Source organism: Stenella coeruleoalba (assembly GCF_951394435.1).
Source record: "Stenella coeruleoalba genome assembly, chromosome: 6".
Taxonomy (NCBI): Eukaryota; Metazoa; Chordata; class Mammalia; order Artiodactyla; family Delphinidae; genus Stenella; species Stenella coeruleoalba.
Window position 1 is genome coordinate 61,210,462 of NC_137151.1, and position 20,254 is coordinate 61,230,715.

Consider the following 20,254-nt stretch of genomic DNA (forward strand, 5'->3'; position numbering starts at 1 on the left):
CAGAAAGCTTTTTTATATTAAGATCCACATTTATATTGAACCATGAATGACTCCAATTTTCCTTCTCCTGATAGAACATAATATATGCCCCTAGGGAAAAACCAACCAGAAGCTGAGCTTTCAAAGAAGTAGAAAATAAAAGTTATGTTGCAGATAAAGGTTGGACTGCAAGTGTATCCTGCAAATTAACTAAAAATTAGAGGCAACCTTCAAACTGGAAATAAAACCTTGATGAGCAGAAGATCTGCTAGGCGATTTAAGTTTTAAAATAGGAAGAGACAGCTGTCTCTGTTACAGACAAAGGTAACTAGCATGAAGTAGGGAGGATCCTGAGTTGATAGCTCCTGTCATCAGAGGCTAAGGGACCTCAATAAGATGCAGGCTCAGGACAAGGACCAAGGAAGATGACCATCACTGTAGGGTGGCATCAACTGAAACCACTGTCAAATAAATGCCCTTCACGTGAATTAAATGCTTTGAGGCAAAGGAGTTGGATACTGTGAACTGTGGAGGCTAAGTCAGCCAAATTAATCAGTGGGTTACCATGTATCATTCATATATTATAAGAATTTGTTTATATGTCAACTGTTTTTTGCTTCAGCTTTTTTTCCCTAGGCTACTAGTTGTCCATTGTTTCCTCCCCACCTCCATACATCATACCTACTGAACTCGCACTTCCTACTCACAGAATTTGTTCCATAACGCTTGCTGAGTGAGCATCGGTCCAGGTCCCTGTGTCCCCTTGGCCAAAGCTGACTGAATAAGAGCGGAACACACGGGGCTAACAGCTCTCTCCAAAGACAGATTCCAGTCAGTTACCACATGCTAAACCAGTAATAGGAGGAGATATTTATTCCAATTGCGGTGGCCACTGGGGGCCACAGGCAGTGATATGCAATCAAGACAAGCAAGACTGTAGAGAAATGTCAGAGGATGAAATGGATTTAGAGAAAGAAGCAGAGACTATGTGCTGTTTTTATGGGAAAACAAAAGAGAGACAGTGGAGAAAGTGTCTTATATTTTCTGCAAATATATGAAATTTATGTTTCATTTTACGTTATATAGGATTTTGTAAAATGGCCAAGGGGACCTAAATACAATTGATATGCTGTTTACATAAATTTAAATTGCCAAAGACCTAATTTAAAAAGATTTTGAAACACAACCAGCTTGTAATTTGAGGATTTCATGTATCATTCCAACTAAGACAATTTGATTATGAATGATTTTAAATGATACCAAGGAATTTTCATTTTTGTTAGGGAATAATGGCATGTTGGTTAAATGAAAAAATGTACTTTTCAGCAATGCATACAAAACTAGGTAGGGGGCTTCCCTGGTGGCGCAGTGGTTGAGAGTCCACCTGCCGATGCAGGGGACACGGGTTCGTGCCCTGGTCCAGGAAGATCCCACATGCCGCAGAGCGGCTAGGCCCATAAGTCATGGCCGCTGAGCCAGCATGTCCGGAGCCTGTGCTCCGCAACGAGAGAGGCCACGACAGTGAGAGGCCCACATAACACAAAAAAAAAAAAAAAAAAAAAAAAAAAAAAACTAGGTAGGGATTCAGTGACAGGATGTCCAGGTTTTACTTTTTTTTAAGTAATTTATTTATTGTACTTCAACAAATACAATAAAAATTTCAAAAAGGAATAGATGAAGTAAATGAGACAAAATCTTGATAAATGCTGAATCTGGAAAACGAGAATATGAGGGCATAGTTCATTGCTTTCTACTTCTGTGTATATTGGAGAAATGAGTATTTGAGTTTGGATAATGCAGCAGCCACACAAGAACCACACATGCAAGTTTCGCACGGTACAAATTAAGATCGTTACTGACATCATGAAGGAATGACATCAGAGGCCGTTTAATTTGGGAACAGAGATGAACTTATTTTTTGATAGTACCTGACATGTGAGATGAAAATGAAATCAAAGGCAGAGCATGTGGAAAATAATTTCTTAATTATTTGGAAGATAGTTTTTACTTTCCTGAGATATACAAAAAGGTTTAACTCAATTCGGAATAAACCAAAACCAGTGTGGTGAGGGGCAAACACATTCGGAAATGACATTCTTTTTTATCTCCCTTTGTCTAAACTGTGGAAGCATGGGCAAATCACTTCCTGTTTATGTACTTAAAAAAAATAATCTTAAAATGTGGATGACAGACCCACTTCCTGGCTTTAGTGTGACTGTGAACTGTAAACTACACACAAAATCTGGTTATTAATAAAACTAATAAACCTTACTTGTTGATAGATCAATTATTTGATAGATTTTTCATATCAATTTTAGGGAGAAGAAGGAAGAAAGCTAGAGGAAAAAAACACAAAGAGACAGTTATATTTGAGGAAGGAAAAAAAAAAAACAGGCATCCAGGTCCTTAGGTGGAAATTATCAAATGGCATTTGTTGCCTCTGCTTTTGTATTATGGGCAGAGTTGTAACTAACAACAATTGATATAGGTTTATTACTGTGCTACTCCTATGGTTCTCAATTTCTGTGGAAATTGTACCTTCCTAAGAAAGGGCCATCAAAGCCTCAAGAAATCCAATTTTCATACCTCAACAAAATAAAGGCCATATATGACAAACCCACAACCAACATCATTCTCAATGGTGAAAAACTGAAACCATTTCCTCTAAGATCAGGAACATGACAAGGCTGTGCACTCTCACCACTATTATTCAACATAGTTTTAGAAGTTTTAGCCACAGCAATCAAAGAAGAAAAAGAAATAAAAGGAATCCAAATTGGAAAAGAAGTAAAGCTGTCACTGTTTGCAGATGACATGATACTATACATAGAGAATCCTAAAGATGCTACCAGAAAACTACTAGAGCTAATCTATGAATTTGGTAAAGTAGCACAGAAATCTCTTGCATTCCTATACACTAATGATGAAAACACTGAAAGAGAAATTAAGGAAACACTACCATTTACCACTGCAACAAAAAGAATAAAATACCTAGGAATAAACCTACCTAAGGAGACAAAAGACCTGTATGCAGAAAACTATAAGACACTGATGAAAGAAATTAAAGATGATAAAAAACAGATGGAGAGATACACCATGTTCTTGGATTGGAAGAATCAACATTGTGAAAGTGACTATACTACCCAAAGCAATCTACAGATTCAGTGCAATCCCTATCAAACTACCAATGGCATTTTTCACAGAACTAGAGCAAAAAATTTCACAATTTGTATGGAAACACAAAAGACCCCGAATAGCCAAAGAAATCTTGAGAAAGAAAAATGGCGTTGCAGGAATCAGGCTCCTGGGCTTCAGACTATACTACAAAGCTACAGTAATCAAGACAGTATGGTACTGGCCCAAAAACAGAAATATTGATCAATGGAACAGGACAGAAAGCCCAGAGATAAACCCACACATATATGGTCACCTTAGTTTTGATAAAGGAGGCAAGATTACACAATGGAGAAAAGACAGCCTTTTCAATAAGTGATGCTGGGAAAACTGGACAGCTACATGTAAAAGAATGAAATTAGAACACTCCCTAACACCATACACAAAAATAAACTCAAAATGGATTAAAGACCTAAATGTAAGACCAGACACTATCAAACTCTGAGAGGAAAACATAGGCATAAGACATAAGTCACAGCAAGATCCTTTTTGACCCACCTCCTAGAGAAATGGAAATAAAACAAAAATAAACAAATGGGACGTAATGAAACTTAAAAGCTTTTGCACAGCAAAGGAAACCATAAACAAGATGAAAAGACAACCCTCAGAATGGGAGAAAATATTTGCAAATGAAGCAACTGACAAAGGATTAATCTCCAAAATGTACAGGCAGCTCATGCAGCTTGTAATCAAAACAACAAACAACCCAATCCAAAAATGGGCAGAAGACCTAAACAGACATTTCTCCAAAGAAGATACACAGATTGCCAACAAACACATGAAAGGATGCTCAACATCACTAATCATTAGAGAAATGCAAATCAAAACTACAATGAGGGGGCTTCCCTGGTGGCTCAGTGGTTGAGAGTCTGCCTGCCGATGTAGGGGACGCGGGTTCGTGCCCCAGTCTGGGAGGATCCCACATGCCGCGGAGCAGCTGGGCCCGTGAGCCATGGCCACTCAGCCTGTGCGTCCGGAACCTGTGCTCCGCAGTGGGAGAGGACACAGCAGTGAGAGGCCCGCGTACAGCAAAAAAAAAAAAAAAAAAAAAAAACTACAATGAGGTATCACCTCACACTAGTCAGAATGGCCATCATCGAAAAATCTACAAACAATAAATGCTGGAGAGGGTGTGGAGAAAAGGGAACCCTGTTGCACTGTTGGTGGGAATGCAAATTGATACAGCCACTATGGAGAACAGTATGGAGGTTCCTTAACAAGCTAATAATAGAAATACCATACAACCCAGCAATCCCACTACTGGGCATATACCCTAAGAAAACCATAATTCAAAAAGAGTCAAGTACCACAATGTTCATTGAAGCTCTATTTACAATAGCCAGGACATGGAAGCAACCTAAGTGTCCATCGACAGATGAATGGATAAAGAAGATGTGTCATATATATACAATGGAATATTACTCAGCCATAAAAAGAAACGAAACTGAGTTATTTGTAGTGAGGTGGATGGACCTAGAGTCTGTCATACAGAGTGAAGTAAGTCAGAAAGAGAAAAACAAATACCGTATGCTAACATATATATGTAATCTAAAAAAAATAAATAAATGGTTCTGAAGAAACTAGGGGCAGGACAGGAATAAAGACGCAGATGTAGAGAATGGACTTGAGGACATGGGGAGGGGGAAGGATAAGCTGGGACAAAGTGAGAGAGTGGCATGGACATATATACACTAACAAATGTAAAACAGATAGCTAGTGGGAAGCAGCCGCATAGCATAGGGAGATCAGCTCGGTGCTTTGTGACCACCTAGAGGGGTGGGATAGGGAGGGTAGGAGGGAGACGCAAGAGGGAGGAGATATGGGGATATATGTATACATATAGCTGATTCACTTTGTTATACAGCAGAAACTAACACAACATTGTAAAGCAATTATACTCCAGTAAAGATGTTAAAAATAAATAAGTCATGGGGATGTAATGCATGGTGACTACAGTTAATAATACTACATTGTAGTATTGTATACTATATATACTGTATATATCGTATATTGTATACTGTATATATTGTATACTATATTGTATAATAATACTATATTGTATATTTGAAAGTTGCTAAGAGTAGATCTTAAAAGTTCTCATCACCAGAAAAAAAAATTTGTAACTACGTATGGATAGATGTTAACTAGACTTATTGTGATCATTTCAGAATATATACAAATATCAAATCATTATCTTGTACACCTGAAATTAATATAATGTTATATCTCACTTTATATATCTCAGTTTAAAATTAATTTTAATAGAAAATTTAAAAATTAAAAAAAAAAAGAAATCTGATTTTCAGGTCCTAGCTGTGACACCATCAGCCACATAGCATTTCTTAGCCTCAACTTACTCATCTGTAAAAGAAGAGTGCTTCACCTAGATCATCTCAAAGATCTCTTCCAGCTTGAACATTCCATGACACACTGTTTTTCACAGGTGATTTTTTATCTTTAAAATCTTCAGTAGCTTTATTTTGAATTAGTTATCCTACATAAATCCTGGAAAGCAACTAAGCAGAGCTACTACACAAACTGAGTCCAAGCACAAAAATAACCTGGGGGGAGACAAACTCGAGAAAAGAACTAATTCTTTTGCAAGGGGCAAATATATATTATTCTTTCCCCTTCTTCAAATAATAAGTGCTAAAGCATGATTTCCTGGTAAATTTCAATCAGAAATAGAAAAAAAAGTAAGACACCTAAATTCATAAGTTAAGTCACTTTTCATATAAAGTTTAAATTGCAGGTAACTTTTCTGAACCATGTATATGGAGCATACACTTTAAATCTGCTTCATTGATAAACTCAAAGAAATATGCTTTAAAAATATATCTGGCCAGTACTATTAAAAAAAAGTGGGGAGAGGGAATAAAGAATCCAGATTTTAGCTCAATCTAGTTCTTATTTTAAAATAAAAATACTGCAAGCATACAGTATTGTATACTTTGAGACATTTTATTTGCAAAAAGAGATAAAGCATATCCTATTTGCAGCTTCAATGCATTTTACCACTCATGCATTATGGAGACATCTCAAATTGTAAAAAAAAAAAAAATATTTATGGCCTGTAAAATGATTTTTGACTGTGGTTTTGAAAGGCCACATGAAATTTAACGTTTCCAGTCTGGATTCTTTCAAACTTTCTGGTCATTTATTTATAAGTAACAAGTGCAATTCTTCACTCTTTCTATGGGGAGAAAAGAATTGCTAAAATGACTGGAATGGTTAAACAAAACAAATGAAAGAGAGACTATAAAGAAATGAGACATCGTCTCCTATAATGTTTCAGTCATAAATAATAGTCAATAGAAACCTAGCACATATAGTCATTTACCTCATCTCAACCAAAGGTCAGAGATAATTGGGCCTGAAATATCATCTTGTAAAAGGGTAATCTGTGTCACAAAGACACTGAGCTTGGGAGAATTACTGACAGAGTCATCTGTTCCCAAAACCTCCCTCATTCCAAAGAACTGAGCATATACAAAGGAATAAAAATAAAGGATCAGTTCTAAATGCAAAGTCCAGGTGGGGAAAAGGGAACATAAAAGAATGCAAAAAGGAACCTTCCTCTTCCCCAACTCTGGGATAACCTTCTCTTCATGGGGACCCCCAACCTTTGGGCCAAGGAAGACAGAGGGAGCAGGAAAGGCACTTCTCAGGTGGAAACACCCCTTTGGGACTGGTCTCCAGGAGTCAGGCCAGAACTCTGCTCCTGCAACAGCACAGCTGTCTGTGTGGGCGCAGTGCTCTCTGAAAAGGTCACCGTGGAAACAGGACACAAGGCTGAAGCAGGAAACTGGTCAGAGTCAAGGGTAGCATAGCACCCTTTTCCCATGTTGCCGATTTGCTAAACCTGATCTGAAGAAATGTTATTCCCCAAGATCAGACGTCTTACTCTAGGCTGATGACTACCCATACTTAGGCCACAACCTTTACTTGACCCTGACACTCACACCCACTCTCTTTCTCGTTTTTCTCCCTCTAGTAGCTTAAGCATAAAACATTCTCTCCCTATTCAAAACAAACGCTGCCCCTTGGACACATCGGGTAGATGAGGCATTCTCCCAGTGCTCATTCACAAAATTAAAGTCGGAGTAGACCCCATCCTCTCTCCTTCCTCTGTTCAACTCCTAAGTCTTAACCCAACCCCGAATCAAAGTCACACCTTGATAAACACCCTTCGAATGGCATTTTTGCCCAGCTCAGTGCCTCAGTGCCTAGGATGGTGCAAGGAACATAGCAGGCCCTCCATAAATAGGGAAACAATGTATTAAATTCCCCAAATGCCTATTACGCCATCATCAGATATTTCCTTTTCCCATTCTGGATCATAGGGACAGTCCAGAATCGATCTTTTCCACCACCATGACGCACAGACAAATCTATCATCTACATTCCCATCTTATATCTTAACCCCAAAGCCAAGCTCTTAAAAGGCCCAGACATTTCAGCAGGGCTGTTTTTTCCTTGGGCTCTGTCTTTACAGCTCTTGAAAGAGTCTCCTCCTTGATCATCTCCCCATCAAAAGTCTCAGTCCCACATACTGAAGGACTTGCCTCCCCCATCAAAGACTCTAATTCAGAACATACCTCTGCTCCGGGAATATTTACTCCCACTTTCTCCAATCCTTATCCAAAAAGCACATGTACCAATTAAACTGCAACCCCCTCCCTCCCCCCAAAAAAACAAGTATATAAGCCTTATTATACCAGACATCCATCAAAATACAACATCCCATGGAATGCTTCTCTACTGTCTCTATTATTACTGTATGTTATCAAGAATTCATCTATTTCCTGGGGCATTTCCTTCATTCCTAAAACTATAAACACACATTATTGAACCCACCACAGGTAGTAAAAGTGCTGAAAAAACAAAAGAGAACAACAGATGAGGGAAAATAATTGACTGTCTTCTCCTCTCTGTTCATTATCCCTCTCCTTGTTGCAAGCATCTGACTATTTAAATTTATTGCTTCTACCCTTGCAAGAACAAGGTACATTTTACATAGTGAAGCTTCTCTTTGTTTTGTTGATTCAAAATTGGGAGAAAGCATATTCAAAAGAGATGGGATTATCCTAGGATACACTAATTTTTTTTTCAAAAAATGTATAATTATTTTGGATCTCCCCATAGTTGCTTGGTCCTTGATGTTTAATTTGCTCAAGTCAGTCCCAAAATAGAAACTTGAAAAGAAAGAAAATCATAAAAATTAAGTTCATAAGCTAATCATCACTTATAAGTCGTCTGCCTTCTGCAGCCAGTAGCCTCCAAACTGAGGAATTCGCTGAAATGAAAGAAAACCTGCGGAGTCCAAAACTCCTATTACCTTTCACCACAGTTCACCATTATCACTTTCCTTTAGTAAATAACATTGGCTTGGGTTGAAAAGGTGAAAGATTAAAGAAGGTATTAAAAGAACCAGTCAATCCCCTTCTCACCCCAACACCACTGCCAGCCCTTCCAATTTCTGACTTAAAATCGTTCAGCTGTTATCATATATAACTCTCCCACCTACAATGTGAAGAATAATAGCTCCCAGGCTCTGTACTTTACATATATTCTTTCATTTAACGCATCCCAAAAGTCTGACATGTAAGTTTTAAAGTTCCCATTATACAGATGTGAAAACTGAGACCCTGAAGGAAACTAATGGCTACGAACTATATCAGTCAATAGGGTTATTTAAAATAGGCCATGCTGATACTTTGTTAATAGTGTAAGAGTATCTTAAAGACTAAATGGATGTAGAATTCCTAAGGTTTTTGAATTAGAACACTTTTAAATGCATACCTGTTTTTTCCTTGAATTTGCTTTGGGAAACAGGCCTGCTGACAACACAGATGTAAATGGAGAGCAGCATAGCTCAGGAAAAGGGTTTGGAATAGATGGCATTTCCAGAACATCAAGATCTTTCTTTTTTCTCCTACACCAAGAGAACATAGAATGTAATTTACATAAAACAGAATGTAAAATATAATTGCTGTCAGGATTAAAAAGTTAAGGCCAGCATGCACCACTCTGTAACAACACTAGTATTATATAAAGTATATGGCAAAGGTCTGTGGTATACTTTCTATGGGTCAAAATAAGTTAGTTAATTGATATAAATCAATCTTCTTTTGTATTCCTTTTTTGGGGGCCTTTAAAAAAAAATCACCAGGCCTGGAAACCCCATTTCCAGCACTTCTGATAATTTTCCTGAAGCTGAAATACAGACTACAGAATGATTGATGCAAAAATCATCCTGAGGAGCTAGACATTGTTTTGCATCCACTAAATTGACAAAGTCTATAAACATTTACTGAATTCATCCCTATGCTATTTTACTAATCACTTTTGGAAGTTATGGTTTATTAATTATAGCGGTGGTTCATTGCACTTCAAATTTCATTCACAATGTTGCCCACACACAGTCTGTTGATTTTTCAAGTGCTTATAGATACTAAACTGCAAGGCAGTGTTTTTGAGAAGGTTAAGTGAATAGAACTTGCTAGTGTTAATGTACTCTAGTCCACTGCGGAGTAATTTTAACTTCAGTGAAGTTGAAGCACTTTGAAAATCTGAAGAAGAAAAAAAAAAAAGCACCACTTAAATGTATGAATATAAAGGACTACAGATTTTTGTATTGTTGCATCCTTTTTCTTTCCTGAAGTATGTGCGAAATTGTGAACTCTACAGGCACTTAGTGCTGAATGCTATGGAGACTGGGAAACCTTTTAAAGCCTCTATTCTTTCCTGCTGAACAGTGAGACTGCTCAAATGTCAATCCGTGCTTTGCCTCTCCAGGGTCGCTGTAAGACTCTATGTGGGAGGTGAACTCATTTATTCTATGATTTTTTAAATATATGAAAGAAAAGGATTTTTTTTTTTTTTTTTTAATGCAGGACCACGAAGCAAGAAGGAAGGGGGCTGGCCAGCCTGGGGCTCGGCCTCCTAGTTCACACCGACGGGCAGAGGCGAGAGAGATCCGAAGCTCTCAATGAAACGGTGATGCTATTTATAAGGCGCCGAGAGATCGCAATGTCCTGCTGATCCGGTAGGAGCCAGCTCAAAGGCAATTGTCTTCAGAGAGTTTCACAAACTTGGCCCCGCTCTGGGCACATGGCTCGCCCCCTAGGACCGCCTCCTCACCCCTTCGCCGGCTGCCAACCCAGGACACTCCCCCGCGCCCTCCGAGGGCTGCCTACCTGTCTGCAGCACAGCCGCGGGTCCCGTCCGGAGGGGGCAGGAGCGCCCGCGCGTGCAGCCAGGGTGCCGGCACCAGGTCGCGGGCGTCGCCCCTCCCCTGGGCAGCGCCGCACACCTGGGCGGCCAGCGGCGAGTCCCGGGCAGCCGCCCGACCCGCGGCGCTCTGCCCATCTTGCAGGGAAGTGGTCATTGTCGCCGGCCGGGAAGCTCGGGCGTCATGGGAGACCCGGCGCGTGGGGAGAAGGAGGTCGGGCGGCGGGAGGCGAGGTGCCGGCTCGGCAGCCCGAGCACGCTGCAGGTGCGGTGGCCTCGCCGCCTGCGCTCCGGGCCGGGGCGGCTGAGACGCTCGGCCGGGCGGTAGGCGAGGCGGCGGGGGAGGGGAGGGGGCGGAGGAGGAGGGTGGGGAGAGGGGAGGAGCGGCCGGTGGGTGGGGGCCGCGGGCGGCGGGGCGAGGCGCAGTGGGGGCGGGGAGGGCGCCGGGCGGGCCCCGCTCGGGGTCTGGGGCGCTGGGGGGCGCTGGCTCGGAGCCCGCGCCACCCGCGCGGGGCCCTGGCTACCGGCGCCCGAGGTCCGGGCCGCCGCCTCCCCAGGTGGGCGCCCGAGCGCGAGGCTGAGCCCGAGGTCGGGGCGGGCCCGCGCCGCGGGAGGTGGGACCCGTGTGAGCCGGCGCTCGCGCAGGGCCGGCCTGGCCGACCGCGGGCGGGGCAGGGGTCTGGGCAGCCCTGACCCCCAGACTCTTTCATTCTTCCTGCTCTGCTGTGTGAGATCACCTAAGCTGTCGCCGGGCCGCCATGACAGGCCCCACCGTGCCTGGAGGCCAGGGGACCAGGGGGCCAGGTTTGTCCCAGTCTTTACCCCCACGTGCCTCTTCTTCCTTCCACTCCGCAGCTAAACACACGGGCGTGGGGAAGGGGTGGACGGGGACCAGGGAGTACAATCAGTGTAGAAAACTACTGAGATGTTTGAGGATTCTTAGTAAGGTATGAGTAAACCTGACGTTATCTTGGGAATTAGAAAAATTATTAATTTTCTTCTGATAAGAGTAGCTCTCATTTGCTGAGTCCCCACTCTGCCTAGTACTGCTCCACCTCACAACAGCCTTATAAATTAGATGTTTACCCCATTTTACAGTCAAGGAAATTGGGGCTCAGTGTCATGGAGTACCTGGTACAACATAGGGCTAGTAATAGTGCAGTCAGGCTTCCAACCCAGAAGATTCCATCCTCACCATCCAGACTGTTTGAAGTGGTAATTACATTAGGCTCACCCTCTGAGGTAAGGCAACCCTACTCTGAATTCTTGGGTAGTAATTCTGTTTCTGCTCTTCTGGAATTGCCCCCATACCACTGCACTATTTGGGATTTTCACGTGTTTCACACACTCTTTGTTCTTTGACCAAATTAGGTTAACATTCTGTCCCTGGCATCTGTTACACCAGGTTTTCTTAACCTTCACAACCTCTGCCCAGGGAAAGGCAAACACTGCCTCCTGAAGAAACTGGCAAAATCCCGTCCTCCATATCTGTGTGTTCACACACACACACACACACACACACACACACACACACACACACACCCCTTGGCACCAACCACTGCTGACACCCAGAGTTTCCTCACCCCCAGCCTGTGAGAAACCTGGAGTACTCCACTGAGGCAGGAAATCTTTGAGTCAAAGAGCTTACAGAATCCAAGTTCTTCATTTTTCTGATGTCAAAATTAAGACCCAATAAAGAGCAGTACTGGCCTGGGTCACACATTGGGTGTGGTCTGCAGGACACTTTATACAATGCAATGGCTAAGCCCAGTAGTTCCCCTGAGGGATAAAATCAGTACTACTAATCATTATAGCTAACATATTGATGCTGTGTGCCAGGCAAAGCCCTCATTCCCATCCCATTCCCTGAAGTATGGTCTGGATTCCGTATGTGGGTTTTAAGAGAGTTTAATGTAAAAGCATACAGATATGTTGAGGTCATTCCAGCAAAATAAAAAAGAGTCATGTATTTGCAGATAACTTGAGCTAAAGACATAAAGAAGTATACTTTCATCATCATGATCATCATCAATCATTCCTATTTTCATCCAAAAGTCCTGCAGGCAACCATTGCTCCTTTCTAAAAATGATATAGTTTGAGCATTCTAACAGGAAAGTGAATCAGTGGCTGGCGTTTATCCCCTCTCTCTTCTCAACAACTCTTTCTCCTTCTGTCTCATACACACACACAGAGAGAGAAAGAGAGAGACAGAGAGAGAGCAGACAGTCTTTTTTGCCAGAGAAAAGTAGGTGGAAACTGTATCTTTGGAATCACTGGAAATACTATTGCCCAGTAGTATTCTACTTCCCAGCATAAATTTTTAACCTTGAGAAAGAGTATTCATTGGTTAGAATGAAATCTCATTTGTGTCTCCCCTCTCTGGGCATTTTCTCATTTAGTGGAAATCCAGGGAGTATCCACTTGCAGGCTTTATGCTCCTTCTCTAACTTCCATGGGTAAAAATTGTTATACCTGTGGTAACTGGGGACAAAAAGAAAAAGAACAAATCTCTGAAGAATGAGAACCTAAATAATTTTGTCTTGTAGATTGACGTTAAGATTGAGTTTACTCCCAGACACCTTGAAGATCTATACCAAGAATGATAGAATTCCCTCATTCACATTTTTGAAGCAAGCCAACAAGAAAACTAGCTTTTGTATCCAGGAGGTTTACAAAAAAAATGATTCTAAATAAAGAATTATGCAATATAAAAGGTGCAGAATACTACCAGACCTGGTACAACCTAAGAGAATACAGAGGCCTTTTTCTGTCAAAAGGAAGTTAAAAAGAGATTTTCCTTCCCATAACGAAGATATCTGAAACAATAAGGCAGATATCTTGGCACCAAAGAGCGAGTCCTCCCCTAGTGGCCCTTGTCCCTTTTGATTTGAGCCTGTAAAATGGCAAAGGAAGCAGTTTGATACAAAAATATCATCATAAAAAGATAAATTTGGCTATATTATATTAAGAACTTCTGTTTATCAAAAGATACCATTAAGAGATCTAAGATGTAAGACGTAGAATGGGAGAATAGATTTACAAGACATAACATAAGGTAGGGCCTTCCTACCCCTAAGAAAAATATGTCCTCCTTGCTTTATTCTCTCCCTTTCTCATCAAATCAAATGGCTTAACCCTTTATACTGGGAAAGATAACACATGTACAGAAAAGAAGTTCACAAACAAAATTGTGTGATGAATTATCACAAGGGAAACACCGATGTCAGATCATGAAATGTATTATTGTCAGTCCTCCAAAAGTCCCGCCCTCCAATCCAGATTTTCAGAGTAATCAACTCATAGTTTAACCCATCCGTACTCACAATAGAGTAGGTTGTCTGGTTTGGAACTTTAAATGGATTCATGCAGTATGATCCTTTCGTGCTTGACTTGGTTCCCTTTACACGTTATTTACCATATTTTTCCATGTTTTTACAAGTATCTGTAGTTTTTCTAACTCTCCTATTGTACGTAAATACCACAATTCATGTATCCATTCTACTACTGATAAACATCTGAGCTATTTCCAGATTTGGACTGTTATTAGTATTGTTGCAGTGAACATTTTGCACCCTTCTCTTGGTGCACATATGCATGCATTTCTGCATGGCATGTATGCAGGAGTTGGCATTGTGAGGTCATGGTGTGTCTATGCTCATCTCCTGTAGATTCTGCCTGTTTCTCAGATTAATTGTACCAATTTTCACGACCACCAGCAATGCATACCTTTCCCCAGTTCTTCACATCCTTGACAATTGGAATATTATTAGAATTTTTACAAGAGATATTCTGCTGCACGTACAGAGATACCTCATGGTGGAATTTGACTTTTCTTGATGACTCATGAGGTTGAGCACTTTTTCACGTGATTATTTGCCATTTGGACATTCTCTTTTGCTAAGTACCAATTCTCCTGCCCATTTTATGATGAGTTGTCTGTCTTTTTTCTTATTTGTTTTATATTCAAGTTACTAGCTATTTTTTAGTTATGTCTTGTAAATCTATTCTCCCATTCTATGTCTTATATCTTAGACCTCTTAATGGTATCTTTTGATAAACAGAAGTTCTTAATATAATATAGCCAAATTTATCTTTTTATGATGATATTTTTGTATACTGCTTAGAAATTTTCCCTATATATTGCAGAAATTTATCGTTTTGCTTTTCACATTTAAATCTGTGATCCACCTGATTTTTTTTTCTAATAGTATGAAAGTGTGAAAATATAGAGGTTGTTTTATTTTTGTCCCCATAAATAGGTAATTGTCACAGGCTCATTCATTGAAAGGGTTATTCTTTCCTCACAACTTTACAGTGCCTCTTTTGTCTAATTCAATTGTTCATCTATCCATGGGTCTTTTCTGGGCTCTTTCTTCTATTCCATTGGTTTATTTATCAGTATTTATGCCAATATCACATTGCCTTGATTACTATGATTTATAAAAGGTCTTAATGTTCAGTAAAACAAGACTTTTCATTTTATTCTTCTTCAGTCTATTAATTTTAGAATTAGATTCACAAGTTCTGCAAAGACCTGCAGGGATTTTGACTGGATTATATTAAATCTATAAATCAGTCTGGGGAGAAGTAATATTTTTAAAAAGGCACAATCCATGAAATTGCTATGTCTTTTCACTTGATTATATCTTTAATTTGTTGCAATGATGCTTCATGGTTTTTTTCATAGATACCTTACACATATATTGTTAAACATGTTCTTAGATATCTGATATTTTTACACTACTTTGGACACCTTTTTAAAATTTGATTTTCTATCATTTGTTGTTGATGAGAAAAACAACTGATTTCTGTGTATTGATCTTTTTTTACCACATAATTACTTTCACACATTAATTCTAGAAATTTTACTGAAAACATTCTTAGGTTTTCAATGTACATGACCATATTATCTGTGAATTATGACAGTTTTAATCATCGTCCTAATTTTTATATCTTTTATGTCTTTTTTTTAGTTTTACTACACTGCTTAGGAATTTGAGAACAATGTTGAATATGAATGTTGGTAGCACAGATTCCAGTCTTATTCCCCATCTCAAATGGATAGATACTAAATGTAATATTGTCATACCCTTATCATAAGGAAGGAGGGTTCCCTCATATTCCTTGTTTGCTAAGAATTTTTATCATGAGTGTATATTGAATATTATTAAACAGCATTTCTGCAACTACTGAGTTGATTATATGGTTTTCCTCCTTCATTCTATTGAAGTAATGAGTTATGTTGATTTTTTTTAATGGTAAACTAAACTTGCATTCATAGAATAAACCCTACTCATTCTTTCTTACATTTTTTTTATGTTTGCTGATAATTGTTTATAATTTTTGCATCTATGTTCATGGATGAGATTGGCCTGTAATTTTTCTTTCTCATAATATTCTTATGAGGTTGGTATAAGGTTATGATGGCCTTATTATAGATGAGGAGTGTCCCTCTTTTTATCTTTCCTTAAAGAATGTATATATAACATTGGTGCTCTTTGTTCCTTAATAGTTAATACAATTTACTTATAAAGTAATTTGGCACCGTGGTTTTCTTTGCAGGAAAGTTTTTAATAAATGACTTAATATTTTTAATCGTTATAGGACTACTCTAATATTCTTATTTCTTCTAGTGTCGATTTGACAAGTAGCATTTTATAGGAATTCATCTCTTTCATCTAAATTTTCAAATGTTTTAGCAGAAAATTATTCATATTTTCTTCTTAACTTTTTAATACCTAAAGAATTTATTGTGTTGGCCTGTTCCTTATTCCTAACATTGGATATTTGTGCCTTCTCTTTTTTTTCTTGATTATATTCACCATGAATTTTAAAGCTTTTCAGGAATGACCTTATTGTCTGTTTGTGTTTGGTCTTGTTTATGTCTATTCTTATCTTTTCTATTTCCCTCCTTGCACTTTCTTTGGGTTTATTTGCTATTCTTTTTCTTTCCCTAAATTTTTCATGTGGATGCTTATAGCTCATTGATATTTAGCTTTTCATATTTTCTAATATTCACATTTAAAGACATGTATTTCCTCTCAGGTATGACCATAGCTGTATCTCTCAAGCTTTAATGAGCTGTATTTTGATTATTATTCAGTTCAATGTGTTTTCCATTATGATAGAGTTTTTCTAGCTGTCTTTTTGTTTTGTTCTTTTTTTTTTTTTTGCGGTACGTGGGCCTCTCACTGTTGTGGTCTCTCCCGTTGCGGAGCACAGGCTCCGGATGCACAGGCTCAGCGGCTATGGCTCATGGGCCCAGCCGCTCCGCGGCATGTGGGATCCTCCCGGACCGGGGCACGAACCCGTGTCCCCTGCACCGGCAGGCGGACTCTCAACCACTGCGCCACCAGGGAAACCCTCTTTTTTTAATATATAGTTTAATTTCCTTGTTGTCACAGAATATATATGATTTCAGTTCTTTGAAATTTGTTGAAACTTGCTTTTTGGCCCAGCATATGATCAACATTTATAATAGTATGTGTGTGCTTGAAATGAAGGTATTTTCTGTGGTTGTTGGATTTATTGTTTTACATATATATATAAAACATGTCAATTAGGTCAAATGTGTCAACCATGTTGTTTAAATTCTCTGTATTCATAATGATTTTTTATTTGTTTATTCTACCATATTCTGAGAAATGTTATATTAAAATCCCCCAGTATGATTGTGGATTTTTTTTTTTTTACTGTATACGTTCTATTTTGCTTTATAGGTGTTAAAGCTATATTTTTAGAAGTTAATTTTAGTATATTATTTTACAAATTTAGAATTAGTAGGTCTTCTTGGTAAATTGAAGCAGTGAGCATTTTGAGGTGTTCACCTTTATCTCTAGTAACTTTTCTGCCTTCACGTTTTTGTCTGATATTAATACAGTTTGGCTGATGTTTTATGGTACATCTTTTGTCCATACTTTGTGTCAACATTTTTTTTATCTCCATTTTTAGAAGTGTCTTTTGTAAATGACATATGATTAAGTCTCTTTGGTCATTTGGTTTTTATCCAAGTAGATGATCATTGCTTTCAATTGAAGAACATTTTGGGTTAAATCTCTATCCCAAGAAGTGCTATCTCCTTATCTAACCATTTCTGTCTTCCTTTTCCCCTTCTTTCGTATCTTCTCTTGGATTATTTTGTATTATTTCATGTTTTCCCCTCTGCTTATTCATTTGTCCCATCTGACTCATTCATTTTCCATCCTTTTCCACCTTGCCCTGGGACCCAGGAAGGTCAACTTTAGGGATGACATCAAAGAGCTTCCTTGCTTTCTGATTTCTGGTTGGCCTTGTTCAATGGAAGACACCAGTAAGAGATTGAAAAGTGGGAAGAATATGAAGTTGGGATATTTATTCTCTTTTTTCCCTGTCAGATGGCATGGTTCCTCTCCTGCAATGCAATCTACTACATGTGTAAGTGTTACCTGACCTCTTTATGTAACCCTATGGGAATTTCAGGCTCAGAGAACTGCACAAATGCTGATACTCTGGCTACTACTATTACTGTGAATGACAAACTCTCCTTTGTCTCTGACCCAGGAGTTTTGTGTCTTTTGCCAGCATCCTTGAAACTACAGCAGGATAATTTGTCAGCTTGCAAGCTGAGCAAAATCTCAGACAATTCTTGACACAGTGGAGTTCTGCACTATCTCCTTTTGTTATATTTTATTTTGTTTTGTTTAAACTTGGTCACATCTTTATAAAGAGCTCCTTTATTAAGCTCTCTTGAAATTACCCAGCTTGAATGTGCCATCTGTTTCCTTCATTATTAACTTGGGACTGATGCACATTTTTACTATTCTTTTCGTGATTATATCAGTGATCACAGCATATATTCTTGACTTATCAAATTATATTTACTTAATTTTACCACCTTTCCAGATAACGCAAGGATATTAGAGCACTTTTGTATGAAATGTCCAGAATAAGCAAATCTATAGAGACAGAAGTAGATTATTGGTTACCTAGGGCTGCATGGGTTGGGGTAAAATGGAGAGTGATTGCTAACGGATTTGGGTTTCTTTTGGGGGCAATGAAAATGTTCTAAAATTAATTGTAGTGTTGGTTGTACAAATCTGTGCATATATTAATAGCTATTGGGTTGTGCATTTTAAGTGGTGAATTATATGTTATGTGAACTATATCTCAACATAGTTGGATGCTCCCTGGTGAGAGCTTCATTCACCTAGCATAAGTTTTCAAGGTTCATACATGTTGTAGCACGTGTAAGTACTTCATTCCTTTTTTACTGAGGAAAAATGGTCTGTCGTATGTGTATACATTTTGTTTATCCATTCATCATTTGATGGATATTTGGATTTTTTCCACTTTTTGGCTATTGTGTATAGTGCCACAACGAACATTTGCATACAAGGTTTTGTGCAGACATATGTTTTCACTTCTATTTGGAATTGCAGAGCTATATGGTAGCTCTATGTTTAATCATTTAAGGAACTTCCAGAATATCTTCCCAGGTGTCTGCATCACTTTGTTTTCCAACCAGCAATATAAAAGAGTTCTGATTTCTCCACATTTTGACTAACACTTATTGTCTCTCTTTTGAATATAGCCATTCCAGTAGGTGCCAAGTGGTTTCTCGTTATGGTTTTGATTTGCATTTCCCAAATGGCTAACAATGTTGAACATCTTTTATGTGGCCATTGGCCATTTGTATATCTTCTTTGGAGATACATCTATTCATTTATTTAGGTCTTCTCTGGCTTCTTTCAACAACGTTTTCTAGTTTTCGGATTATAAATGTTGTACTACTTTTTAAAAATGTATTACTAAGTACTTTATCTTTTTATGCTAATGTAAATGGAATTGTTTTCTTAATTTCATTTTTTGGATTATTCATTTCTACTTTATATAAATCAGATTGATTTTTGTATATTGATCCTGTATCCTGCAACCTTGCCAAACTCACTTATTAGTTCTAATAGGTTTTTAGGTGTTTTTTTGTGTGTGTGTGTGATTTCTTAGAATTTTTCACACACAAGATCAGGTCATTTGCAAATAGAGACTATTTTAGTTCTTCGTTTCCAGTCTGGATACCTTTTATTTTGTTTTTCTTTTTTTATTCTTTTTTTTCTTTTTGTCTAACTGCCTGACTAGAACCTCCAGTTCAATGTTGAATAGAAGTAGTGAGAACAGATATCCTTGTCTTGATTCTTATCATAGGGGGGAAAATTCAATCTTTCAGCATTAAGTATGGTGTTAGCTGTGTGTTTTCATAGACTTGACTTTTATCAAGTTGAAAAAGTTAACTTCTATTCTTAGTTTTGAGTGTTTTTATTATGAAGACATATAGGATTTTGTTAAATGTTCTTTTCTGCTCAGCTTCATATTTAAAGGATCTTTTGCTACCTATAGAATTCTTGGTTGGCACTACTTTCTTTCAACACTTTGAATATATTCTTCCATTGCTCTGGCTTACTTGTTTATATTGAGAAATCAACTCAGTCTAATTGTCATTTATTTTGAAAGTAATTTGAGTCCTATTTACCTCCCCTTACTCTAAGGTTTCCTTTTACTTTGATTTTCAGCAATTGTTTTGTGTTGTACCTAGGTGAGGATTTCTTTTTACTTATTATTCTTGCAGTCTGTAAGTGCTCTTGAATCTGTGACATAACATTTTTTGTCAATTTGGAAATGTTTTTAGCCATTATCTCTTCAAATAGTGCTCTTTCCCCTTTCTCTGTTTTCTCCCTTTCTGGGATTCTAATTACATATATCTTAGACCTTATCACTGTGCCTTCCTTGTCTTTTACTCTTTCTCATGTGTTACCAAGTTTTTTTTCATACTTTATCCTAGACATTTTTTTCCTGACATATCTTTCTTTAGCTGTGTCCAAGATATTAATAGAT

At 38.5% G+C, this 20,254-nt stretch overlaps 1 protein-coding gene across 7 annotated transcripts in view; it reads right to left on the reverse strand.

Annotated features, from left to right (window-relative positions):
- The window catches only part of GRB14 (growth factor receptor bound protein 14), a 125,741-nt gene extending 115,038 nt beyond the window's left edge, over positions 1-10,703 (reverse strand). For all 7 annotated transcript variants that reach the window (XM_079923642.1, XM_079923645.1, XM_079923643.1 and 4 more), the window contains exons 1-2: positions 10,353-10,703; positions 8,956-9,088 (exon numbers count right to left, since the gene is read on the reverse strand). In XM_079923642.1, the coding sequence (XP_079779768.1) occupies positions 8,956-9,088; positions 10,353-10,543 (324 nt within the window). In that variant the 5' untranslated portion in view covers positions 10,544-10,703. The remainder of the gene's footprint in view (positions 1-8,955; positions 9,089-10,352) is intronic.
- Between the last annotated feature and the right edge of the window lie 9,551 nt (positions 10,704-20,254).